The 23,929-nt window shown below is 36.9% G+C and overlaps 2 protein-coding genes across 3 annotated transcripts; one reads left to right on the forward strand and one right to left on the reverse strand.

The window, feature by feature from the left end:
• Positions 1-1,794: 1,794 nt before the first annotated feature.
• ptpa (protein phosphatase 2 phosphatase activator) lies at positions 1,795-16,466 on the reverse strand. Of its 2 annotated transcripts, XM_026211655.1 has the most exons (10): positions 16,395-16,466; positions 15,058-15,167; positions 10,537-10,623; positions 10,276-10,401; positions 9,875-9,992; positions 7,842-7,941; positions 7,561-7,685; positions 7,089-7,189; positions 5,581-5,688; positions 1,795-3,793 (listed from the first exon to the last, which is right to left on the reverse strand). In XM_026211655.1, exons 1-10 carry the CDS (start codon positions 16,417-16,419, stop codon positions 3,719-3,721), a joined length of 975 nt encoding a protein of 324 aa, XP_026067440.1. In that variant the 5' UTR covers positions 16,420-16,466; the 3' UTR covers positions 1,795-3,718. The 2 variants fall into 2 exon arrangements, with proteins under 2 accessions (XP_026067440.1, XP_026067441.1); XM_026211656.1 differs by lacking the exon at positions 16,395-16,466 and having other exon boundaries at positions 10,537-10,626.
• An 886-nt stretch (positions 16,467-17,352) lies between these two features.
• On the forward strand, positions 17,353-23,907 carry crata (carnitine O-acetyltransferase a). Its single transcript, XM_026211658.1, has 14 exons — positions 17,353-17,513; positions 18,088-18,366; positions 18,457-18,575; positions 19,687-19,740; positions 19,888-20,053; positions 20,283-20,457; positions 20,751-20,929; positions 21,027-21,127; positions 21,228-21,347; positions 21,460-21,582; positions 21,700-21,835; positions 22,480-22,542; positions 22,658-22,795; positions 23,030-23,907. Exons 1-14 carry the CDS (start codon positions 17,487-17,489, stop codon positions 23,243-23,245), a joined length of 1,896 nt encoding a protein of 631 aa, XP_026067443.1. The 5' UTR covers positions 17,353-17,486; the 3' UTR covers positions 23,246-23,907.
• The last annotated feature ends 22 nt before the right edge of the window (positions 23,908-23,929 follow it).

Here is a 23,929-nt window from a genome sequence, read left to right on the forward strand (position 1 = left end):
GGCAAAGGTTTCTAGAACTCAGTGGCTCCAAAATGCACAATACTGTGTATTTAAGCTCCTATGAATATTCTCAGTATTGTTTGGATCACCTGAATTTTAATTTTATATATAGGCCTATGCCTTTACCTGTGGGATATTAAACTGTCACCTGCAGGCCAAGAATAGAACATATAATTAAAAGGAAAGTATACGTACATACACCATAAAGAAAATAAAACATCAGCATATCATTCAGTAAAGCCAACATTCAAAACTAGGGTTTTGAAGCAAGGATCAGACCCCTTAAAGCAAACTTTCTCCTGACACACGCGTCACGTCCTATTGGCGGGCACAGTGTTCACTTTTTTTTTAGCCAGAAACTTTCGCTAAACTTGCAGACTGTGTTATCTCTGCTGTATGCCACATGGTGGTGTTCTTCAAAATCAATGAATGAAGGTATCAGAGCGCCTATGTAGCGGCACCTCGGGCTGACCTCGAATCCGCTGCTCCCTGTAACCCCCTCCACCCTCCCCTCCCTGTCCTCTCTCTGGTCTCTCTCTCTCATCTCCAGCCGAAACCTCCCGACTCCTCTCAATCTGAGATACTTCACTACACCCGACACATCAATGTCCAACATGCATAGGCTGTTATCATGTCGTTGTCATGTCTATTTTCGACGAGCTGCTTCGCGCGCGTTTAAATCTAGCTAAAACGCAGGTAATTCGGTTGCGCGGTATGTTATGTAGTAGCTACATTATAACGAGGCGTTTAAAATCGGGCACATTTGTTGTACGGTTGCATCGAGTTTGGTTTGCATGGACGACACGTCTGTGAGATTACTGAATGATTCAACAAGGTTAAATTAATGTCGGCTATATAATAAGCGTAAAACGCTATGTTTGATAATTTTTTGGGCGTTTTTACCCACAAATGGACTGATCTTTGGGGAATGGTGTCTATGATAGCGTTACCAATTTTTTTATATATATAAAAATACCGTTTGTTTGTATATTCGTTTAATTTTTGACAGGGCGATGCACAACCAGGTCAGTGGTGTGTGGCGAGCTCCTCCGCGTGGCCAAGGCGAGAAACGCTACCGTGGAGAGCGAATGCAGATTTTCTCATTTTACATGATGGAAGGATCCGTGCGCCTTCAATTACACACACACACAGAACATTCAACATAGATAGCGCGTTTCATTAGTAGATGGACGTGATATATGTACTAAATACACTTCTGTTTACACCTTCCAAAAAGAGCAGCCTTGTGAAACGGGCTCATTGGTAACATCAAATGTTAATGAAGACAAAAGGCAAGACTTTAATCTTATCTTATCTCAGCTGCGCCTGTTGAACCCAGCAGTGGAGCCTGCGTCTTAATACAGCTGAATAGAAACGGGGGAGGCGGATGGGTGCTGGGGGTAAAATCGACGTGTGCTCATGTCAATTACTCAGCAAGCTGTGCGGAGTTTCACAGGGGGGGGGGGGGGGGCTGGACTACAGTGACTGGGCAGATGCTGAATTTGGTAACCACCGAAAATGACTTGACTGAAACTACAGAATGTGAATTGGCCTGGCCTGCATGTAAGTTTTGTCCTAAAAATAAGTAAATAAAAAATAACAACAACAACAATAATAATAATAATAAAAACATAGAACCAAATTTGCGTGAGGAATGTCGTTTCTTTTTATAACGAAACTCAAAATATTTTTTAGCATCACGATTTCAGGTTTGAATGTGCATATATAGACTTGACAATTTTACCTGATATTATAAGCTTAAAAAAAGGGAAATAAATGGACATTTGTCCTTCATATCTTTCCCTTTGAGGTATGTGAAACCATTTATTTGAATTATATACAGATTTAGATAAATTATAGCATGTCACATAACAGGACACTGCTGAAATAAATACATTTGTGTGAACTTGAAAATGCTTTAAAAATGTACTCTGTACAAGTATAAGTGTCACAGTGTTAGTGATTAATTAACTTGAAACTTAGTGGCGTTGGTTGGGAAGCAGATAAACAGTATGTGTTATGTGTCCCATTATTCCATTCCATTGATCCATTCAATCTCAAAAATATTCTTATTAAATACTCTCAATAGACACTCAGAAAGCTAACTGTAAAACACTAATGATTTTGACTGGTTTGAATGGTTATGAAACATTTCCAACTGAGACTAATATGGATCTGGTTGCAACAAATGTTTTAAACAAATCCTTAGTCATAATAATTGATAATGTAATTTTAACTTGTACATCATAATTTAAAGCGATGTTTGCAGCTGGCTGCTGGCATCCAGCTATAGGAATGATCTTATAGCACTTAACACCAACCGCTGTAATTCCCAAAAGCATTGTAGTCCTAAGTATATCATAGAGATCACTGGTGCCAATGGTTTCAACAGTATACTTAGGCTTACAAAGCATTTAGGAAAGGTCAGTTAGTTCCATATTAACCCATGTAAAACAAAAGGGCTGGATTCTTGAAAATAAGGTTCATCAATCTAATATGCTCACAAATTATGCAGATCTATGAAAACTTATTCTGTGAAGGATAAATATGACATTAAAGTGTTCACAGACTAATTCCCCGGTTTTAATGGTAAAAAAAGATACTGCATTTGAGTAACAAAAGCTTTGCACCAATATTTCAGTAATTTTAACATGCAGACTGTACCCGGTTGTTTATAATGTGCCTTCTTGTGTTGGTTCTGAAGCAAACCAAAATCATTTATTAACACAGAATAAAGTTTTTATGAAGAAATTATATATACACTTTACTAATGTTGCATCATGCTAAACTGCTGGATCCAAATTCGTAGCTTTATATTAGCAAACAGAAGACTAATGTATTAGCTTCATGTGGCTGTTTAGAAACTAAAGGGGTCTTTTTAGCATTTTACTAATCTTTTTCACTCACATTTTCAGTCAAGTGAATGTGAAAGAAACAAGCTCAGCCAAAAATGTAAAACTAAAGTGGTAGACAACTTATTAATGTCTTACATAGGTAAAAATGACACCCATCAAAACCATTCACAACACCACATGCCACAGCAATCTTTGATAAATGAACAGCAAGAAGTTCACTAGAAGTGCCACTGATGCTCCATGAACTCACAAACACCCACCCACACACACCCACCCACACACACACACACACATTGCTGCAGACAGGAAATAGAATCCATTAAACCAAAACCAAGCCTTCAACCGTTCATCATGACAAGCTTTCTTTATATACACACAAATAAATATAAATGTCAATCCAGATGAAAATGTATGTGCATAACTGCGTTGAGAGTGCTCACTGCAGGTGTCTAAGTAGCAGATCAACTTCCTGCTTTCAGGGAATAGATAAATAAAACCATACAGACAAACTGCGTCACTTAAAGAGGAATATCAGAGGTGGGATTTCATTTGCAGAACTAGTAGATTGTGAAGAGCAGGGCTGTTTAGATCTACCTTTCTGCAGAGTTTAGTTCAACTCTACTCAAATACTCCTGAACCTGATAATCTCGGTCTTCAGATTCACTGAAATCTTTTAGGGTTGAATGTATAAGAGCAGGTTTGGGACTGAAGTCTCCAGGAAAGTAGATCTTCAGCAGTAGGACCAAGCACCTCTGGTGATGAGAATGCATATTTAGGTTTGTTAACTGCGGCTGAAGCAGATTCATCCGAAGTTGAAGTCTGGGTGTGTTCTCTGCTGAGGTGCAAATTCTTTCTCTTGTCTCTCATGGTTTGACTGGCTGGATGGAGAGCAGGCTGCCAAACTTGAAATGCTGGATGACGGGGAATTTTTCTAGACACTGTGAGAGGATGACAGAGAAAGACTTTTTTAAGTATCAGTCAACTTTACAGCAAGACAAAATCTAACACTATGTTCTCCAAACAGATTAAGACTATATACAGAGGATATATATCTGTTAAAAGAAGTCTCTTATACTAATAATAAAATATTATTGTGAAATATTATTACAATTTAAAACAATTTTTTTTATTTTAAATTATTATAAAATGTAGCTTAATCGTGTGATAGCAAAGCTGATTTTTTTAAGCAGCCATTACTCCAGTCTTCAGTGTTACATGATCCTTCAGAAATTATTCTAACACTGTGTACTGACTAAACGCGAAAAAATGTTAGCGTCATACAATTTGAGTGATTGTCACAGGCAATCAAAAGCGTGTGTGGGCGGGCTTTCTCTGGAAGTGCACTGCAATCGCAATGAAATTTACGCGGTTTACTCTAAACAAAAGATTGTACAATGTTTACAATCTAATTCATAAACCTTTGTAACATTATTAAAAGTACATACTGAGTGACTGGTACCCTCTTTGTTATAGAATGTGCTTGTTCATTTGCATTGAGTTCACAGTTTACCGTAGCCTACATCTTTGCTTTCATTTATTTTCAAGATCTGAGGTGAGCTATCTATTGTTGCTTTCAGTGTGGCTTTAAATGTCACGCAGAATGATATTCAAACTCACATTAGACACTTTTAACACTAAATAAAGCACATAATGAGTACCTAAGATGATCAATGTCATAGTTTGTATGGTGTTGCTCCAGCTGTGACATTGCAGAAATAGAAACCGTTTCTAAAATAGAAATGGCACATCTCATGGCTGATTAGGACTAAAACGCTAATAAACTTGGAAAAGATACCTTTTAGCGCGTATCGCGGCGTGTGTAGTTAGGACACAGTGTAATACACTGGTGTTTAAGAAGATTTCTTATTATTATCAATGCTGAAAACGGTTGTGCTTCTTAATATTTTAATGGAAAACTATCAGTATTTTTTGATAAATGGAACATACAAAAGAACAGCTTTTATTTGAAATAGAAATCTTTTGTAACACTTTAAATGTCTCCACTGTCGCTTTTGATCAATTTAATGCATCCATGCTCTTGAAGTGTAGAGGATCCTCAAACTACACATAAGGCCAATGGAGACAAGAAGCAAGGGCCTTTATATATATATATATAAAACGTCCACATGAATAGCTTTCTTACTCAGAAAAAAACATCTCTTTAACTTGTATTTATCTTGAAAGACATCAGTAACAGTCATGAGTCCCTGGCTGATGGAGTCAAAGAGAGAACGAGAGTGTGATATATACGGGGGTGGGGAAAGACAGACAGGGTGAGAGAGAGAGAGAGAGAAAGAGAGAGAGGGAAGGAGGAGGGGAATTTGCAGACAGTCTGGCCCCTTAGTGCAGAGTGGAGAGAAGGGGGAGGGAGCACAGCCGTCTTCTCAACAACACAGGATGTGGGCTTTGGAGGAGGGGGTGGGGCACTCGGTTCTTCCCCTCGAACACACATGCTTGCTCAATTAACCCTTTCAGCCCTGGTCTTAAAACTTCATAAACTGTGAATTCACCGCTTGGCATTTGTAATGAAGCATATATAAATGTCACATGTAGACTGTGTGAGTTGGTAGCCTGCCATTCTGCTTTCTGAATGGAAGGTTTATTTGTGTATTTCTTTTAAGTTGTGATATAAACGTGTACCATTTACACACTCTATATAAGGAGTCACTATCATATCAAGTTTACTCCTGACATTCAAAAGTGCTTACAATATCATGCTACTTACTTCTGCTTTATACATTCGTATGAGACCTTGATTGACTTTGGACCAAGAAGGAACAGCGCTAATGTTCCAAAGCTGATTCGAGTGTTCAGCAAAAGGGCCCGTTTTCATCTAAAAGAGGAAAAATACATAGTGATTAAGAAGATGATAGTAAACTTAAGATATACAGTGCCATCAGCATTAAAGCTGGATTTAATGGAGCAATTTGAAACATAAAAATTCTACTTTGAAAAATATATTTCACTTTTAATTGTGGTGGAAAGTTGCTAAGATAAAAATTGATTTTATGCAGAGGAGAAAAGAATAAATTCTTATTTAGTCAAATTAGCTGTAGAAACATAAAGATTACAAGAAAACAGATAAACAAGATTTAGCACTACTATTACCAAAGTAGTACAAATAGTACTAAACTAAAACAAAAATTATGAAGTTACTGAAAATCAAAGTTCATAGAGTTTATACAATAAATAATGTTTTGATTGCGGAGGAAATCAAAATGCACTGATGTTCAAAAGTTTGCGGTGGATACGATTTTTTTCATATTGTTGAAAGAAATCTCTTATGTTCACCAAAGCTGCATTTATGTGATCAATATTATTGAAAAGTAAAAAAGCCGTTTTCTAACTTAATATATTTTAAAATAAAAGCTAGTCCTGTGATTGCAAAGCTGAATTTTCAGTAGTCATTACTCCAGTGTTTAGAGTCACATGACCCTTCAGAAATCATTTTAGCATGCTGAAACTGTGATACATTTATGTTTTCTTCAGGATTCTTTGATGAATAGTAATTTCAAAAGAACAGAATTCATTTAAAATAACATTTACTTTATAAATGTCTTAACCGACAGTTTTGCATCTATTGCAAAATAGATGCAAAAAAATATACATTACTGACTCCAAACTTTTAAATTGGTAGTATATGTGTGTGTGACGTAAATAAACATAATAACATTATGATAATATTATCAAAAGATTATTAACTCTTCTGTAGTATTGGTAATTTGAAAGTCATCATTAATTCACTGTACTATGAAGTCTATTCATGAGAGTTTACGAGAGAGAGGCATGTGGGCTGCCCTTGGGAAAGAGCACTTTATGAATGGCAGTGCTGTGTGGCTTTAGTCTACACACACACACACACACACACACTGCTCTCATCAAGCCAGACTTTCCAGAGACCTACTAGCCCCACAAAGAGGAATGGAGGGAAGGAAAGGGAGGAGAGAAAGAGAGAGAGAGACAGAGGAAAGAGAAAGAGAAAGGAGGGGGTGGGCCCTAGGGGCTTTAGGAGTGATTCACAACAACATGCAGGGAAGGAAGGAAATGACTCATGTGAGTGGAGTCCAAACACAACCTCCCTGAGAGAGAGAAAGTTTAAACTATATATTGTAAGTATTTACATGAATGGAACTTCTGAGTTTTTGCTTGCGTGTGAGCTAAATTTCTTACAAAAAATGACAATGAAGGGAAAATCGGTCTTTCCACGAGCAGACACCATCAGATGACACACACCTCATTGATGAATTTAATGCTCTCCAGAAACATGTAGTCTTGGTGATTCTCGTTTACAACCTTCTCCTCCACAAAGTGTCTGGGCTCCAGGGTTGGGTGGTCTACACACAACACAAGAACAAACACACTTCAGTAACACAGTGTGACCACTAGATGTCTGCATGTTAGTCACTTTAGCCAGCTCTAGGTAGTCTTTTTACAGTGTTTTAATGCATACTAAAACTATTAAAAAAACGGCTATAAAACTCAAATTAAATGTAAATATTAGACAGAAACAAATGAAATCGGAAATATAAAGAAACTGAAGTCTATGTAAAAAACTAATGAACATAGAATATCTAAATAATAGAAAAATATCACAGTCTAGATCTAACAAAAAGTTGAACTTGCTTTTGTTAAAGACTAAAAAAGAAGGCATCTCCAGGCCAGAACACATTATCAATAAAATGTGCAACAAAGAAGGAGTCGTTACCTATAAGTTGTGAGCTCCCCCATATGAAGGGAAGGAACTGAAAGTCGTCAAGACCCCACACACCCTGACTCCCTGCCGGCTCCATCCTATACGTCTTCTGCAGTTTGCGCATCACTCGCAGATACCTACACCGATAAGATCATAATGCTTAATGCAAATGAGTTCTTCACAGTTTTAGACCATCAACGGCCATGCATTAGTGTGCAGTAAAGTGCAGACTTGCTGGAAGTTACAGATTTAACGGATTCAAAATAAGAAGTCAAGCAAAAAGATGCACTAACTTGTCAAAAACTTTAAATACGATGGCCAGCCTGTCCTCAATGCGCAGAGCTCCCACCTTACAAAGACAGCAGAGGAACGCAGCAAATGCCGCCTCATGACCTGCACACAGAAACATGTTATTTCTTCTGCTAAACAATGCAACCAGCGGTTGCCTACACAGCTGAAGCAGTTCTAAATCAGGCCATCCTTAAAAATATTCTTGTTTGCCGTAACCCAACCGACCCAGTCAATTTAGGACCGACTCAATTATTATAATTTTTTTTTGCTTTAAGTCCGACCGACTTGCCGGTTGTACATTTGCTTTAAGACCGAAACATTTTTTTTACTCTTCAAACAACTAATACAAAAACAATAAAGTAATATGAATTATATTTTAGTAAGTATGGTAAATTCTCATTTACTGTCAGAGTCAACGGTTTAAGCTTGGTAATGATGGCTGCGGCTGCAGTAAAGAAAATGTTTGCGGTCACTGTTCAAAGTCATATGGGTTCGGGCACCATAATACATGTAAAAAATTCATTAAAACAGCTCGACACTGCTTTAATTCGGCACGAAGTTCTGGAAAAACTGTGCCCAGATCTTTTCCCATCCCTTCTCCCGTCTAGTCTAGGGTGACCATATGAGCCATTTCCCAGGACGCGTCCTTGCCAGGATTTCTATATTGCCTAAAACATTCAAAGTAGTTTGACCAATAACATGTAGGTATGGTACATAATCAACCAATCGTAGCCTGTGAGAAGGTGAGATCTACAGAAATCGATCAAAACAATACAAATACAAGTACATGTTAGGTGTTTGTTCGTTCATTCAACTTGAAGCATTGCTGCGCACCGATCATTGTATGACACCAAAGTACCAAGAGAGTGATTTTAATGCATAAGGAGCAGTGAGGTTCGCAATGATGCACCCGAAGGCAAGGGTTGAAGACCCAGTCAGTGACGTCACAATATGCTAATTTGTTTAAATTCATACCTATGTAATCACCATCACCCAAATTTTACTTTTTTTTTTTTTTTACATTGAAACTTAAAAAAAAAAAAAAAAAGATCTACCTACCGACCCTTTAAAAAATTTTTTTTTACTGTTACTGCAAACCAAAATATTTTTAAGGATGGCCTCACCACAGCATTTTACCTGATTGGATGTGTGAATTGGATGTGATTATACCAAATGGCACTCTACAGCAAAATAATGGCATAGCAATTATATTTCTGTTTGCATTGTCATTGCTGGTAACACTCAAAAACAAACAGAACCAGTGTAATTTAATTACAAATAGTTGATTCTCATTAACCTTTCACTGTTATCAGTGTGCATCATGTCAGACTTCATATGAAACAAGTACTGTTTAGTGTATTTAAGATTTGTAACCCTTAAAATCTGTAGCTAGATCAAGTTAAGCTCTCAAAAGCATCCACGTTTACTGTTTCAACAGCACCCTCTAGTGTTCATCCAGAAGAACAACATTAAATACATTGACGTTTGTATATAAATGGACCCTTTTTACATTTCCAGAGTTCTCCGAACGTTATAGTTTGGTAAACTTCTACAGTGGTAAACAGAAACTACAGCTAATATTTAAAAAAAAAAAAAATCATGCCTCTGTGAAAAAAAAAAACAAAAAAACATTGAGAAATCGATTAAATTGGTCAGTAGAGAGAAAGATGTCAAATTTGCCATCAATCCCTCAGCCGCTTTATTAGAAACACTAATGCAGCTGTGTTAATTAGTATAGTGTTAGAAATACAATTTTTTTAAAAATTGAAAATACAAAAAAACTTAACTGTGAAAATGCATCATCACAGTCTGTAAAAAGAGTCCATATAGCTGATGTTTTGAAAGTAAAAATCTAAAAGAATAGTTCATTTTTGTCTTCATTATTCTCTCTGATGTGACAGTTCAATTTATTAATGAGTGACAGATAAAAGTGTGAAAAGTTATCATTTCTCTTCAAAGACTACTATGGAAAAACACAGTCAGCAACATATAAAAAATACAATGAACACTTCTATTTGTGTTTCCCCACACAGACCTGTGCCGTAGTCGATCCTGGTGGAGTTGCCCACAGCCTCTTTCAGGTAGACGGCAATCTCTGGAGCAGCATCATGACGCTGTGATGGCAGAATGGCTGTGACAAGAGCCTCTGCTTCCTGCACACACAAAAAAACCTGTTACAGGATTTCACCTCATATGGACAGCAGAGAAATTACTATCAAAAAATATTCACCTTAACCAATTCTCTCATTTAACTACAGCACACACACACACAAAAAAAACTGTTTTAATTTGAAGAAACACAACAGAAGAAGAAATAATCAAATGGATGGTGAATATTTTCTGAAGGCACTGCATGCTTAATGCTTGGCCAAAAACTGATGCCAAAGCAAATTAAACAAGTATAAAGGTAAACAATGGTCATATACAGGCACTCACCTGGTCTAGTTTAGCATACCATGTGCGGTAAGCTTTATTGCCGAAGCGAAAAGGCTGGTCGACCGGGGGTGTCTCATCGATCCAGCGATCTAATGTTGCCAGCATAGCAAGCAACTTCTCGACTGTCTAATAGCAATGAAAAGCATGCAAGCATATTTCTATGAATAGGCATTTTTGTGATGAAAATATGTACCAATTACTTCATCTGTCAAATACAGTCCAACATACAGCAGTGTAGAAAAAAGCCGGACAGTGACCCACCTCAGACACATGGTATTCACATGTAAGTTTCTTTCCCTTCACACCCTCATTCAGGGTCAGAATGAATCCCATGTAGTCTGCATATGCCTACTTACACAAAACAGAAACATGCCCAAAGACAAGCTTGAATGACTTTTAAGGGAGATGTTAGCAAGCAATATATGTCTTATTTAAAAATGACCAATAAAATTATTATTATTGATTTAATTATTATTACTATGCCTTTGCAATAAAGGTTGTAATTTGTTTTACTGAAAGTTTAAGTCATTAGGTTGTGTGATTTTAACAAGGCTACTGTTAATCTAGAATAAAATGGCTCTTTACAGACCAGAAATGTTCATTTCTGTATTTACACATTTCTAATGAGGAAAAGCACTGAGTGCACCTTTAATATATGAGGTTCTCATTATATATATTTTTTTAGGACTGCCCCTTTAAAATGTAATGGTGCTGCTTCTGCAACTAGCCACATAACAAAAAGTGTGTCAATCCGTTCTTTTTCTTCAATATTATTTGTGATTTAAATTTTGTGAATTAGGAATTCCTCTTTTGCTGTGTTATAAGCCGGACTTTGGAATTTGCAATCTTGGTGTCACGGCTAAAACAAAAGACTGATTCATTTTTATTCTTAATTAAAAAGCACAACAACAATAAAACAGTAGACTATACTGACAAACTAGCTTACAAAACTTTATTAACAAAAAACAAATAAGATGAGGCATGGTATAGACCACATGATGTATTATATACCGACTAATAAATTACAGCATATTTAGCAAACACTGAGGAATCAAATAACCTAAATAAAGAAACTCAAATTCAAGAAAACCTCCATAGAGTAACATGAGGTAAACAGCAGAGATAGCAAGCTTTTGTTCATTTTAAAATGAAAATGGCTGTGCACACCCGAAGCTCTCATGCTGAAAAGTGTCTCTCTTCACATCATCGGTGAAACTGATGCCTGCTACAATGCACCACAGCGCACAGCATGGAGCAGTCGCTTTAGAGCAGAGCAGACCATGCACTCGCTCAAATGCAACCACGTCAAATTTTAACTTGTACATTCTCAAAAAAAGGTTGCAGTCTAGAGCCCTGCTATTAATATCTTTAAACTCCAGAGATACTGAGAAAAGAGACTAATAATGAGCTATCTTTTCATCTCTCAAAGTAGCAGATAAACTGCTCTTAAGTGAAGTGACATTCAGCCAAGTATGGTGACCCATACTCAGAATTTGTGCTCTGCATTTAACCCATCCGAAATGCAAACACACAGAGCAGTGAACACACACACACACACACTGTGAGCACACACCCGGAGCAGTGGGCAGCCATTTATGCTGCGGCGCCCGGGGAGCAGTTGGGGGTTCGATGCCTTGCTCAAGGGCACCTAAGTCATGGTATTGAAGGTGGAGAGAGTATGGAGCCAAAAGAGTATCAATAAAGATAAATGCACACACTACATTCCCATATGCACACATAGGATTCATACATGCACACACATGATTCATAAATACACACACAGGATACACAAATGCGCACAAAATTCACAAATGCACACACAAAATTTAAAAAGCACAGAAGATTCACAAATGCATACAAAATTCAGAAATGCACACACAATTCAGAAATGCAAACAACATTTACAAAAGCACTCAAGATTCACAAATGCACAGGACAAGATTCAGAAATGTATTTGTGATGCACACACACATATATCTTGATTTACAAACTGCTTACGGTCTGTGAACTTCACTGCATTTGTGTGTGAATTTTGAAACTCCTCTGACTTGGCTTGACACACAAATGCCTTTTTTTAAACAGGGAATGATCTGCAACCAATCAGATATCTCCCTTGTTTGAGCCAATCACAAGAATGCACCCCACGTGGGGGATTGTTTACTTACAAGCAAATCAGCGAACGACTCACTTTCCTCAATCAGCGAACGACTCACTTTCCTCAGCGAACGATTCACTTTCCTCACGCAGTGAACGACTCACTTTCCTTAGCGAACGACTCACTTACCTCACGCAGCCGGCGACTAACTTTGCGCAGCCGGACACCCACTTTGCGCAGCAGGAGACTCACTTTCCTCACGAGTCACGCAGCGAGCGACTCACTTTCCTCAGTGAACGATTCACTTTCCTCACCCAGCGAAGTTGAGCGAACGATTCCCTTTCCTCTCGCAGCAGCGACTCACTTTGTGCAGCCGGAGAGTCACTTTCCTCTCTCAGCGGACCACTGACTCTCTCTTCATGTAGGGACCGAATATTATAATTAAAGTCACTTCTATATTGCATCCAAAAGTATATTTAGATATACTTAAAATATTCAAAAAGGTGTAAATTTTTTTTTTACTTTCATTAAAATATTTCAATAAAATGAAATAATTGCCTATTGCAAATTCATGAATCCATGGTTAACTTTTTTTCTGCAGTCACAGTCTGGGCTATATGTATTGAGACATTTTTAAATTTATATTTTGTAAAAAATAATAAAAAATAAACCTGAATTGTAATCTAAACATCTGTATTTCCATACAATTTCATAAATAGGCTGTGTGAACGCGTTCATGTGATTGGCTTATAAGTAAACAACCACGTGGAGTGCGTTCTTGTGATTGGCTAAAAGAAGGGAGACATCTGATTGGTTGCTGATCATTCCATGCATTTGTGTGTCGAGCCAAGTCAGAGGAGTCTCAAAATTCACACACAAATGCAGTGAAGTTCACAGACCGCAAGCAGTTTGTAAATCAAGATATATGTGTGTGTGCATTAGAAATACATTTCTGAATCTTGTTCTGTGCATTTGTGAATCTTGAGTGCATTTGTAAATGTTGTTTGCATTTCTGAATTGTGTGTGTATTTCTGAATTTTGTGTGCATTTCTGAATTTTGTATGCATTTGTGAATCTTCTGTGCTTTTTAAATTTTGTGTGTGCATTTGTAAATTTTGTGCACATTTGTGTATCCTGAGTGTGTATTCATGAATCATGTGTGTGCATGTATGAATCCCGTGTGTGCATATGTGAATGTAGTGTGTGCATTTATCTTTATTGAGACTCTTTTGGCTCCATAAGAGAGAGCTGTTCATGTACTACCCCCACCCACAATTCCGTCTGGCCTGAGACTAGAACTCACAACTAGAGTTGTTCCGATTCCGATACTAGTATCGGAAATATCTCCGATACCACAACAAATTCTGGCATCGGCATCGGCGAGTACATGAACCCATATACCGATCCGATACCATTTTCTTAAAAAAGACCTAGTTATGACCGCAAGCTTTGCCTAACCGCTGCACGGTTCTTCTTCGCTGCTCAAAATGCATTGAAAACACAGGAAGTTGTGCTGTGTTGCCACAAGCAACCCCTGTTTAGAGCAGGGAAGAAGAAATGAAAACGCGTTAGCAGCCCTTATCTATATATGACTGGATCACTCATCACATTCTAAACTGCCAAAAGACAGTGAAGCCGCTACTATATTATAGATCAGTGGTTAGCAGTATGTCTCTGTAGTACCGGTAGTTACAGACTCTCGAGTATATTCAGTACCGGCAACTGCGTTCAGTCGCTTCCGTGTAAGTCAAAACGCAGGGCTCCAGACAGTAGCCAAATATATACTAGTGTCTGTGAATATTAAACTGCAAAATACTATTTAAATATTACTCCCGCAAAATCTACATCTCTGTGGGTGACTGGCACAGATGCGCGAGAGCTCGCTGTTTTGTAGTCTCTGCTGTGTGTCATGAGGACACGAACGCATAAACCGTCACTTCATGAGAATTTACCGTTTCATTTGAGAATACTGTCATATCATAAACACAGACACTCAAAGATCTTCATGGCAGCCCATTAAAATAAATGTTTGGTTTACATGAGTAAATTGACAATATATAAAGCTACTGTTGTAGCCTACAGTAATAATAATACATCTCTATAATAATAATAATTATGCCTAGATGGTTGCTTGTTTTTTACTTGTTTTTTACTTGTTAGAGATTATCTGATTAATAGATCTTTTTTATATTCCTAGACTTATTTGTTGCAGTTTTTTTATACAGTTATATTGTAAAACTTAAATACCTTTTTTTAGTTTGCGGTGTTAGATTTTTGGCTGCATTTGAAGTTCTTTTTTGCATAAGAAAATAAATAATACTGTCAAATTCATGTTAGATAATAAAAATACTGTAATAAATACAGTAGTTCACCATGTATTTGTTCATGTTTTATTGAGGGATCTGTCTGAAGCACACCATAAAAAAATTCTAGCAATTTACACAGGGCTAGTAGTATATACAGCTGTATATACAGATATACACCCAGGTATCGGATCAGTACTCGGTATCGGCCGATACCCTGAGCCCAGGTATCGGAATCGGTATCGGGAAGAGAAAAAGGGTATCGGAACATCTCTACTCACAACCCTTCGATTGGGAGTCCAACCCTCAAACCATTAGGCCACGACTTCCCCTCGTGGCCTAATGTGAGGTTAAGTGAGGTTTAAGTGAGGTTTAACAACATACCTGTGATCTTTTCCATTTGCCCATACCAGACCCCATGCTGATCTCCTTCTTTGGCAGCATGAAGTTGAAACTGACAGGACTGGGAGGCTTGTCATCATCATGGGAGGAACCTATGCAAAATACAGAAAAATATGATGGACACATCCAAATGTAGTGTCAAAATTAAATTTTATTAATACTAATAATTAAACTATTAATAACTGATTCAAACTTGTTAAAAGTGTTTTCTGCAATTCTATATATATATATATAAATTGCATGTATCAGAGATTAAATAAACTGATTAGAATTTATTTTTTAAAACTTTCGAGGACGTGTCAAATACCACAAAAAATACCAAAAATAGCAATACCAATTATTAATTCCCAGCATTTATAAGGTAATTTCTGGAAAGGATTTAACAAGTAATAGAAGTCTCACACATCTCACCTAACATATTAATTATTCATGTTAATTACACAGTGGCAGAATTTGTATTTCTTGTGGGTTAGAAAGTGCACTTCGTGACTTTGTGAGGCAATGAACACAACACTTCAGTGTGTGTTTATTAAGAGTTTAAAAATTTTTATTTTTAAGTTATAAATTTATAGCAATTTTTTTTTATAACAGAATGTCTAAACACAACATTCTGTGGTTTGACTTTTAGTTTTATTTTCATACATATATTTCTACGAATAGTGGGAAGAATAAGTGCCGAGTTAAAAAAAAAATCATCCTTATATTAATTATCTTACACAAAGCCCAAAGATAATATAAAAGGTAGTCTGAGGGTGTACCCGAACCTGAAAGACTTCAATTGGCTCTGATCAGGAAATATGAGCCTTTAACACTGTCCTATAGAGGCAATTTTCATACTTCTCTTAACAAAAATAACACATCCAATTTATAATATGCATATCTTATTGGCATATACATCCCATTATACACAAACATATCAAACATGCTAACATAACATGCTAACGTTACACTAGAATTGAAAACTTAATTTGCTCATGAGAAAGTTAGGTTTACCCAACTAAGTTTAAAACTAAATGTGTTCAACCACTATGCCAATCACTCTCACTTAAATATATTTTAAACAGCAGTGTAAGTACATTAACATTGTAAATAAATATTAATTTGTGTCATTTCTTCGCAGAAAAGGCGTACGGCGCAGTTCTGTCAGACTCTCATCATCGATTAATTACACGAGGCGCGCTGAGGCCACAATTAAGCGGTTTCCTGCATATCTCTTTCACCCTCTTTAAGGTGTTGAACAACAGCATGTATAATCTGCGGATATAACGCCTTTTTAATATTATACGTGTATAAATGAAAGTTTGATTGTTGTGAGTTACCTGACGGATGCTCAGTCTCCGCCATGTTTACTGTGTGTGAACATGAAACACGAACCTTCAACTCTCATCCGCAGTTTCGCGTAAAAAAAATAAAAAAATAATAATATATATATATTTTATATATACACACACACACACACTTATATATATTAGTATTTAGCAGACGCTTTTATCCAAAGCGACTTACATTGCATACAGGCTAACAATTTTCTACTATCATGTGTTCCCTGGGATTCGAACCCCCAACCTTGCGCTTGCTAACGCATTTCTCAGTTGAGCATAAATACATGATATAAAAAAATCATACACTAGAGGGGCTGTATACAAATAGAAATAATATCAAAAAAATAATAAAGCGTTATACAAAATATATAAGCTTTCACCGTTTTAATTTGTTTTTGTGGTAATATAAAATCGTGCATTATCAATATAATGCTAAATTTCCTTCCTAAAATAAAAAGATTGTATTTATTTTGCAGGAGAACATACATTTGCGAATGTGAGAAAGTGTTACTGCAATGTTACTCTATTTCAATATGTAAATGTAGTCTTTTATTTCACAATTTCAATTTTAAGAATTAAATGACGTATTCTTAATTATTATATAAACTTAATAATTATCAGTGATTTTTTATTTATTTAGAAATTATTATGTTTGTTATTTGTGATGTATTATTATTTAGTAAGTGCATGCGTTCTGCGTTGTATCATACAATTACAGAAAAGTAAAAGCAGTAATAGAACAATGTTCATTTGGGAGGAAAAACGATATTTCCGGACCTTGGAATGTAATTTGGTTTATAAATGTGTAATTTAGGTAATAAATTTAGTTAATAAGTAGATCAAAGATCAAAAGATCAAAGGCTTTATCTTCTTTATTTTTAATCAATAAAAAGTCTTTCAAATTACCAAGATGATGACGCAAAAAGGAGCTTGGTCTCGAGCGCCGTCTAGCGGTGAAGCGGAGCAGCGCAGTAGCGATGGCGCTCGTGGGTTCCCTGCAGCTCTCTCTCGGTGGACTCTGATCGCTCTGGTCGTTTCTGTCCCTCCTCTCAGGCCTTGATTTTGGGGGCGTATTAGTGAACTTCAGTAATGTTGGGCATTCTAGCCAGGACTATGGTGAGTATCCAATACATATATGGCCGGGTTTTTAAACATGGTCGATTTTTTTTTTTTGACATAAACAAGGGTAATGCTAGCTGCGTGACATTCATGATGTGTATGGTTTAGATAGGGGAAGTGCTAAGAACAGTAGGAAGTGCTGATACAGTTCATGGCAATGATAGAAAGAAACATTGTTCACTGACAGTTGCTTAAATACTTAACACATCGTGTCAATGTGTATGGCCTTTAGTGTTTTAATGACAGCATAAGAATCATGTTACATCACTGCCAGTCATGTGCTTACTCATGTGTTTTATATGTGAGTATTACTACAGATAACATTTCCAGTTATTTATAAATGTTGGACTGTATTAGCTTGTTAATGTGCATTTGTGTAAATTATAATACTAATTGCAGACTAATTGCACTACTGGATACTAGTATAATAATATCTGATTATCAGAAACTGAAAAAAAAAAGATTAAACTATTAACTTGTCCGTCATTGAGAACTGAGAAGTTATATATTATCTATGTATCTTATCTATGATATAACAAAGCTGCTGTTATGTCTTCTGGGATGTGTTTAGGTCAAGGCTGGCATGGTGAAGCCCTCCGGCCTGGTAAAGCCAGTGTCAGTGACACGGATCGCGGGGCGCTACTTGGCCCACCAGAAGGGTCTGCCTAAGCTTCCAGTGCCACCACTGCAACAAACATGCGAACGCTATCTGACTGCCCTGACGCCCATCGTGGACCCGGAGGAGCTGAATCACACCCGGCAGCTGCTGGAGGAGTTTCAGAAGCCGGGTGGTGTTGGAGAGAGACTACAGAAGGGCCTGGAACAACGATCCAAGAAGATGGAGAACTGGGTAAAAACTTGTTAGGTGACGCTTAGTGTTTTTTTTTTTTAAAGGGCTTCTTCTTAAGTCTTCTTGTCTCTCTATAATTTCCACACCTAGCTCTCAGACTGGTGGTTACAAACAGCCTACCTAGACTACCGGATGCCTGTTGTTGTCCATTCCAGTCCTGGGGTCGTTCTCCCCCGTACGGAGTTCAGTGACCGTCAAGGCCAAATGAGGTCAGACCAGTGTGGATTCATATTCGAATAGTCAATGAAATTTAACATAGGTCATTTAATTGGTCTGTAATTGTTCTTTAGAACTAAAGGTGTGTTGTTATGTGCCTACAAAGTTTTTAATAGCAACTTATTAAAGGCATACAATGAATTGTTTAAATGTTTTATTTATATATTTATGCGTAAAAATATATTTTATTTAAAATCTAACTTATTTATATTTTAAAATAGAAATATATGTATATGCATAGAACATTACGAAACTGATTAAAGGCATGCACTTTTAGTATTTTATTTATGTATTGATATATTTTACTTGAAAATATGAAATGTACTTGTATTTTATCATGAATATATTTATAAATATTCCTAAACATTATTTTTGTGTTTTGTATTTCAGATATATTTCTTAAAAATATAAAATGTTTATATTAGAATATATAAATTCATTTAATATGTATTATCAAGTGAATTATCTAAAAATCATCCAGCAAACTTGAGATAATAAATATAATATATATTTTTTTAATTATTGTTTAAAGTATAAACCTTACAATCTAGATTGTTAAAAAAAAAATGTTTACCAGTGGGGTAAAAAATACTGATTATTTTTTGCATGTTCATTTTATATTTAGTATTTGTGCTCCCTGGGAATCAAAACCATGACCTTGGTGTTGCTAGTGGCTGTTACAGGAACTTTAACACATTCTAAATATTAGTCAACGGTCATTCACATGAATTAAATCCACACGCAGTGACCCAGAGTGGCATTACTGCGGAGTGAGGCAGTTGTTTTCAGTTACCTCTGTGGTGACCTTTACACAGACTAACCCTCTCTCAAAGTTGAGCTTTGCAATTCAGAGAGTACGAACTGTTGCTCTCCGTAAAGTGCTGGCCTAAAGCCAGTCTTCCCACGTTAACTATAATGACAGCTCTCACATATAACTGCTAAAACTGCTCAGAGATCAGCAGTAAGGTTTGTTCTGTCAATATCATAAGTCATACAGCACAGCAGGCTCCCTGTATTTATAGTAGAAGCATTCATTTGCAGTATGTTGATGTCAAAAGGGTTTAAAATGTCTGTAAGAAAGTCAAAGTATTTTTTCCCTCACAGATATGCAGCAAAATTAATCGCTGGAGTTTTAGATTTCAAGAGCATGATTGACAAGTGAGTGACACATTTCTTACTTTTCCTGTGCAGTCATAAGTCATTCAGTCCTTGTTAAGATATCCTTGACTGTTACTATTGATTGAATTCATCATGCGTAAAGTTCAGATGGTCCAGTCAGATGTAATGTCTTACCTTTTTGATTAGTGAAACATTGCCAGTGGAGTATCTGGGTGGAAAGCCACTCTGTATGAACCAGTACTATCAAGTGCTCTCGTCTTGCCGGATCCCTGGAACAAAGAGGGACAGCGTGGTCAACTATGCCTTGGACAAGAGACCCCCCACACATATCACTGTAGTGCACAACTTTCAGGTCCGTCCATGCTAGAAAATATAACAGTCCCTGTTCCAAATATGTTCCAAAAACTTCCAATGGTAGTTAAATGGGGGGGGGGGGTACAAAATAAAATATGTGTTTTGCATTTCTTTTATAAAAAAATATATTTAATACATTTTCTTGCATCAAGGACTGTGATCTGTTAATGACAGGCTAGAATCAAACAATTTACTGTTTTATTGTTTTTTTCTTTCTCATTATACAGTTCTTTGTGCTAGATGTATATAACAGTGACGGCACGCCACTGACTGTAGACCAGATCTACATACAGCTGGAGAAGATCTGGAACTCCTCTTTACAGAGCAACAAAGAGCCTATTGGCATCCTCACCTCCCACCACCGCAACAGCTGGGGCAAAGCTTACAACAACCTCGTTAAGGGTGGGCACTGCCAACACGTAGCTAGACAAATTAGTGTCTTCAATTCTGGGAACTAAATTTTTAAAACCTATATACAGTATTATAAACACCACAGTTTAAAAGTTTGGAATCACAAAACTATACTATATTATTTTTGAAAGAAATTGATAAATAAATTCAGCCAGGACACATTGATCCGACATTTATACTTTTGCAGGCATAATGTTAAAGGATTTCAGCTCATTAAAAGAAAATAAATGTAGGGCTAGGGTTAAATTTAGGTTGATTCTTAATTCCTTTTGTGTCACTTTCAGATAAAACAAACAAGGAGTCTGTGAGAGCCATTCAGAAGAGTATCTTTACAGTCTGTCTGGATGCTCCCATGCCGCGTGCGTCTGATGACATGTACCGCACCCGTGCTGGAGTTCAGATGCTGCATGGAGGGGGAAGCAGGTGGAACAGCGGAAACCGCTGGTTTGACAAAACATTGCAGGTTAGAGACCCATGAGTTGATGTGTGTGAGCTCTCACTGAGAAATGAAGCCTAAATCAAGATCCTGATGCTGTCATGATGATTAATATGGTTTCTAGTTTATTATTGGAGAGGACGGGACATGTGGGCTGATCTATGAACACGCCCCCGCTGAGGGCCCTCCCATCGTGTCACTGATCGACCATGTGGTGGAATACATGTAAGATTAACAGTGATTAAATGTGGAAAAGCTGTTTTGTCATCATGGCTAGATTGTAAGTATGGCTAACGCAGATAAGATTTACTGCATATTTGTACAGGAAGTCGTCAGAGATGGTCCGTACCCCAATGGTCCCGCTGCGTATGCCACAGAAGCTTCGATTTAACATCACACCAGAAATCAAAAAGGACATTGAGGAGGCCAAACAAAACATGAACATGTAAGAAATCCAGACATTCCACCCTGATTGATTGATTGCTTTATTGGACAAGCAACATTTGCAGTATGTTAAATGTTGAAAGTTTGCCAGTTTCTCTTCTCCTTCTCTGCAGAATGGTACATGAGCTGGACATGAAAGTCAGTGTGTTTTCCCATTTTGGCAAAGATTTCCCAAAGTCGCAGAAGATGAGCCCTGATGCCTTTATTCAGGTTGCTCTCCAGCTGGCGTACTACAGGTAAACTTCACCAGCCATGCTAATGATGATGCTTGCTCTGTTTATTAATTCTGTTATTAATAGGAAGTTAATGATTAGTTTAGCTTATTCAGTTCATTCACGGGCTCACTGTTTCAGGATTTACAAGCGCTGTTGTCCTACCTATGAGAGCGCTTCCCTCCGCATGTTCAGACTGGGCCGAACCGACACTATACGCTCAACGTCCATTGACTCTGCTAAATTTGTCAAGGCCATGGATGACCCAGCCAAACATGTATGGTCACCTCTAGTAGACATTTTGGTTGAATCCACATTTGCATTACACTACAGTTCCAAAGTTTGTGGGTCAGTAAGATAATGTTTTTGGAAAGAAATTAATATGATCGCAAAGGCTCGCACATTCTTTTTTCAAATAAATACTTTACTTTTGAACTTTCTGTTCATAAATGAATACTAAAAAACTGTATCAGTGTTTCCACAAAGATATTAAGCAGCAAAACTGTTCTCCACACTGATAATAGTAATAAGATGAAATGTATCTTGAGCACCAAATCAGCATATTAGAATGATTTCTGAAGGATCATGTGACACTAAAGACGGGAGTAATGGCTGCTGACAGTTAAGTTTTGCCATTATAGGAGTAAATTAAAAACGAAAATATATTGAAATAGAAAATCGCAATTTTCAGTTTTTATTAAATTAATGCAGTCTTGGTGGGCATAAGGAACTTCTTTCCAAAACATTACAAAAAAAAAAGTAGTTTGCATCATGATGCAACATCATACATCATGACTGTAAATAGGCTGCTTTATAAATATTTTGCTATGGAGATTATCAATTTCAGTATCATCTTATTATTTTCCAATTGCATTTGATCCAGCATGAAAGAAAATGTAACAATCTCATTTTGATTGACAGAACACAGAGAAAGTGGCTCTGCTAGACAAAGCAGTTAAAGCGCACAGAGCTTACACAGACATGGTGAGTAAGTGCATGCTGGTGATGTTCAACTGATCTCCAGTAAGTATGTGTATCAGTCATTATTGGTCTGCACTAAATAAATCCCTCATTCTCCATCCTATGTGTGGATGTGCAGGCCATCCGAGGTCAAGCGATCGACAGACATTTGCTCGGACTGAAATTGCAGGCTATTGAGGACCTGGCCGCCCTGCCAGAGATATTCATGGATACCTCATATGCTGTGGCACTGCACTTCAACCTCTCCACCAGCCAGGTACTGTCAAACAAAGCTCTCTGGTCCAGGGTTATGTGCATGTTAACATACACTTATTTGCAGAACCAACCCTGTTAAGTAATGAATGTACTGTGCCATTAATTCTTCATTTTTGGGGCTGACAACAATGACTGTTCAAATCTGCTAAAATCATATTGCTGTAAACTTGAAATCTTCACATCATGTGAAATTCAGGATCTTGAATTGTGCATTTTAATTTTGCCGCTCTACTAGGTGCCAGCAAAAACTGACTGTGTGATGTGCTTTGGCCCGGTGGTACCAGACGGTTACGGTGTGTGCTACAATCCCATGGATGCCCACATTAACTTTGCAGTCTCTGCTTTCAACAGCTGCCAGGACACTAACGCAGCACGTCTGGCCCAAGCACTAGAGGACGCACTGTTAGACATGAAGACCCTGCTGGAGCAGACGCCCAAAGCCAAGCTTTAAAGATGATTATGTAAATTAGACTTGATCTTTGACCAGTTCAGTCAAGAAGTTTGAATTAACAACAGCCTTCAAAAGGAACAGGAATTTTAAAAAGAGATTTTTATTTAGCATTTGACCAGTCCAGACCAGAGATGCCTGGACTCCATTGGTCTGTGGTATTATACAAGCCTTAACACGAAATAATAATCCTTAACTTTTCTATGTTTATGTGCTCTGGCTTTTATTTGTTCAAACAAACGGATCAATTAGGTTTGTCAACAGGTTTTGCTGATTTATTTTTTCTGAGAATATGTGCATTATACTGAACCACTGGTTAAAAAAAAACTCATGTGATTCTATACTGTATATTAGATATTAAATGTAATTAAATCAGATTTTCTTTTATTGCCATAATGTAAATAATGACATCTGCAAAGCATTTTCTTAGTTCCTATGTTTATTAGTTCTTTGTACAATGTTGTAAATTTGCACATCAACAATTTTTTAATAAATATCAAGTCTTCAATAACATTTTAAATTCTGTTTAGATTTGGTGATTATTCATCAAAATTTGTTATTGTACATAATGTTACTGTGCATAGCTGTCCTCTTTGGGTCTATGTAAAGTTAGATATATAATTATATAAAATATCACTGCAATGGTTTTTATAAATGGACACACACAAGATAAAAATTCATCAGAAA

The sequence above is a fragment of the Carassius auratus genome, chromosome 30 (genome assembly GCF_003368295.1).
Source record: "Carassius auratus strain Wakin chromosome 30, ASM336829v1, whole genome shotgun sequence".
Lineage (NCBI taxonomy): Eukaryota > Metazoa > Chordata > Actinopteri > Cypriniformes > Cyprinidae > Carassius > Carassius auratus.

Bases quoted from the DNA above. Each gene is read 5' to 3' on its own strand.
- crata (XM_026211658.1), top strand. From the start codon at position 17,487: ATGTTGGGCATTCTAGCCAGGACTATG. The intron at 21,348-21,459 runs GTAAGAAATCCA...CCTTCTCTGCAG, and splicing joins GCCAAACAAAACATGAACAT to AATGGTACATGAGCTGGACA. The intron at 21,583-21,699 runs GTAAACTTCACC...TCACTGTTTCAG, and splicing joins CTCCAGCTGGCGTACTACAG to GATTTACAAGCGCTGTTGTC.
- ptpa (XM_026211655.1), bottom strand. From the start codon at position 16,419: ATGGCGGAGACTGAGCATCCGTCAG. The intron at 9,993-10,275 runs GTGAGTGCCTGT...TTGTGTGTGCAG, and splicing joins GGTATGCTAAACTAGACCAG to GAAGCAGAGGCTCTTGTCAC. The intron at 7,942-9,874 runs GTCTGTGTGGGG...TTCTGTGTGCAG, and splicing joins CAGGATCGACTACGGCACAG to GTCATGAGGCGGCATTTGCT.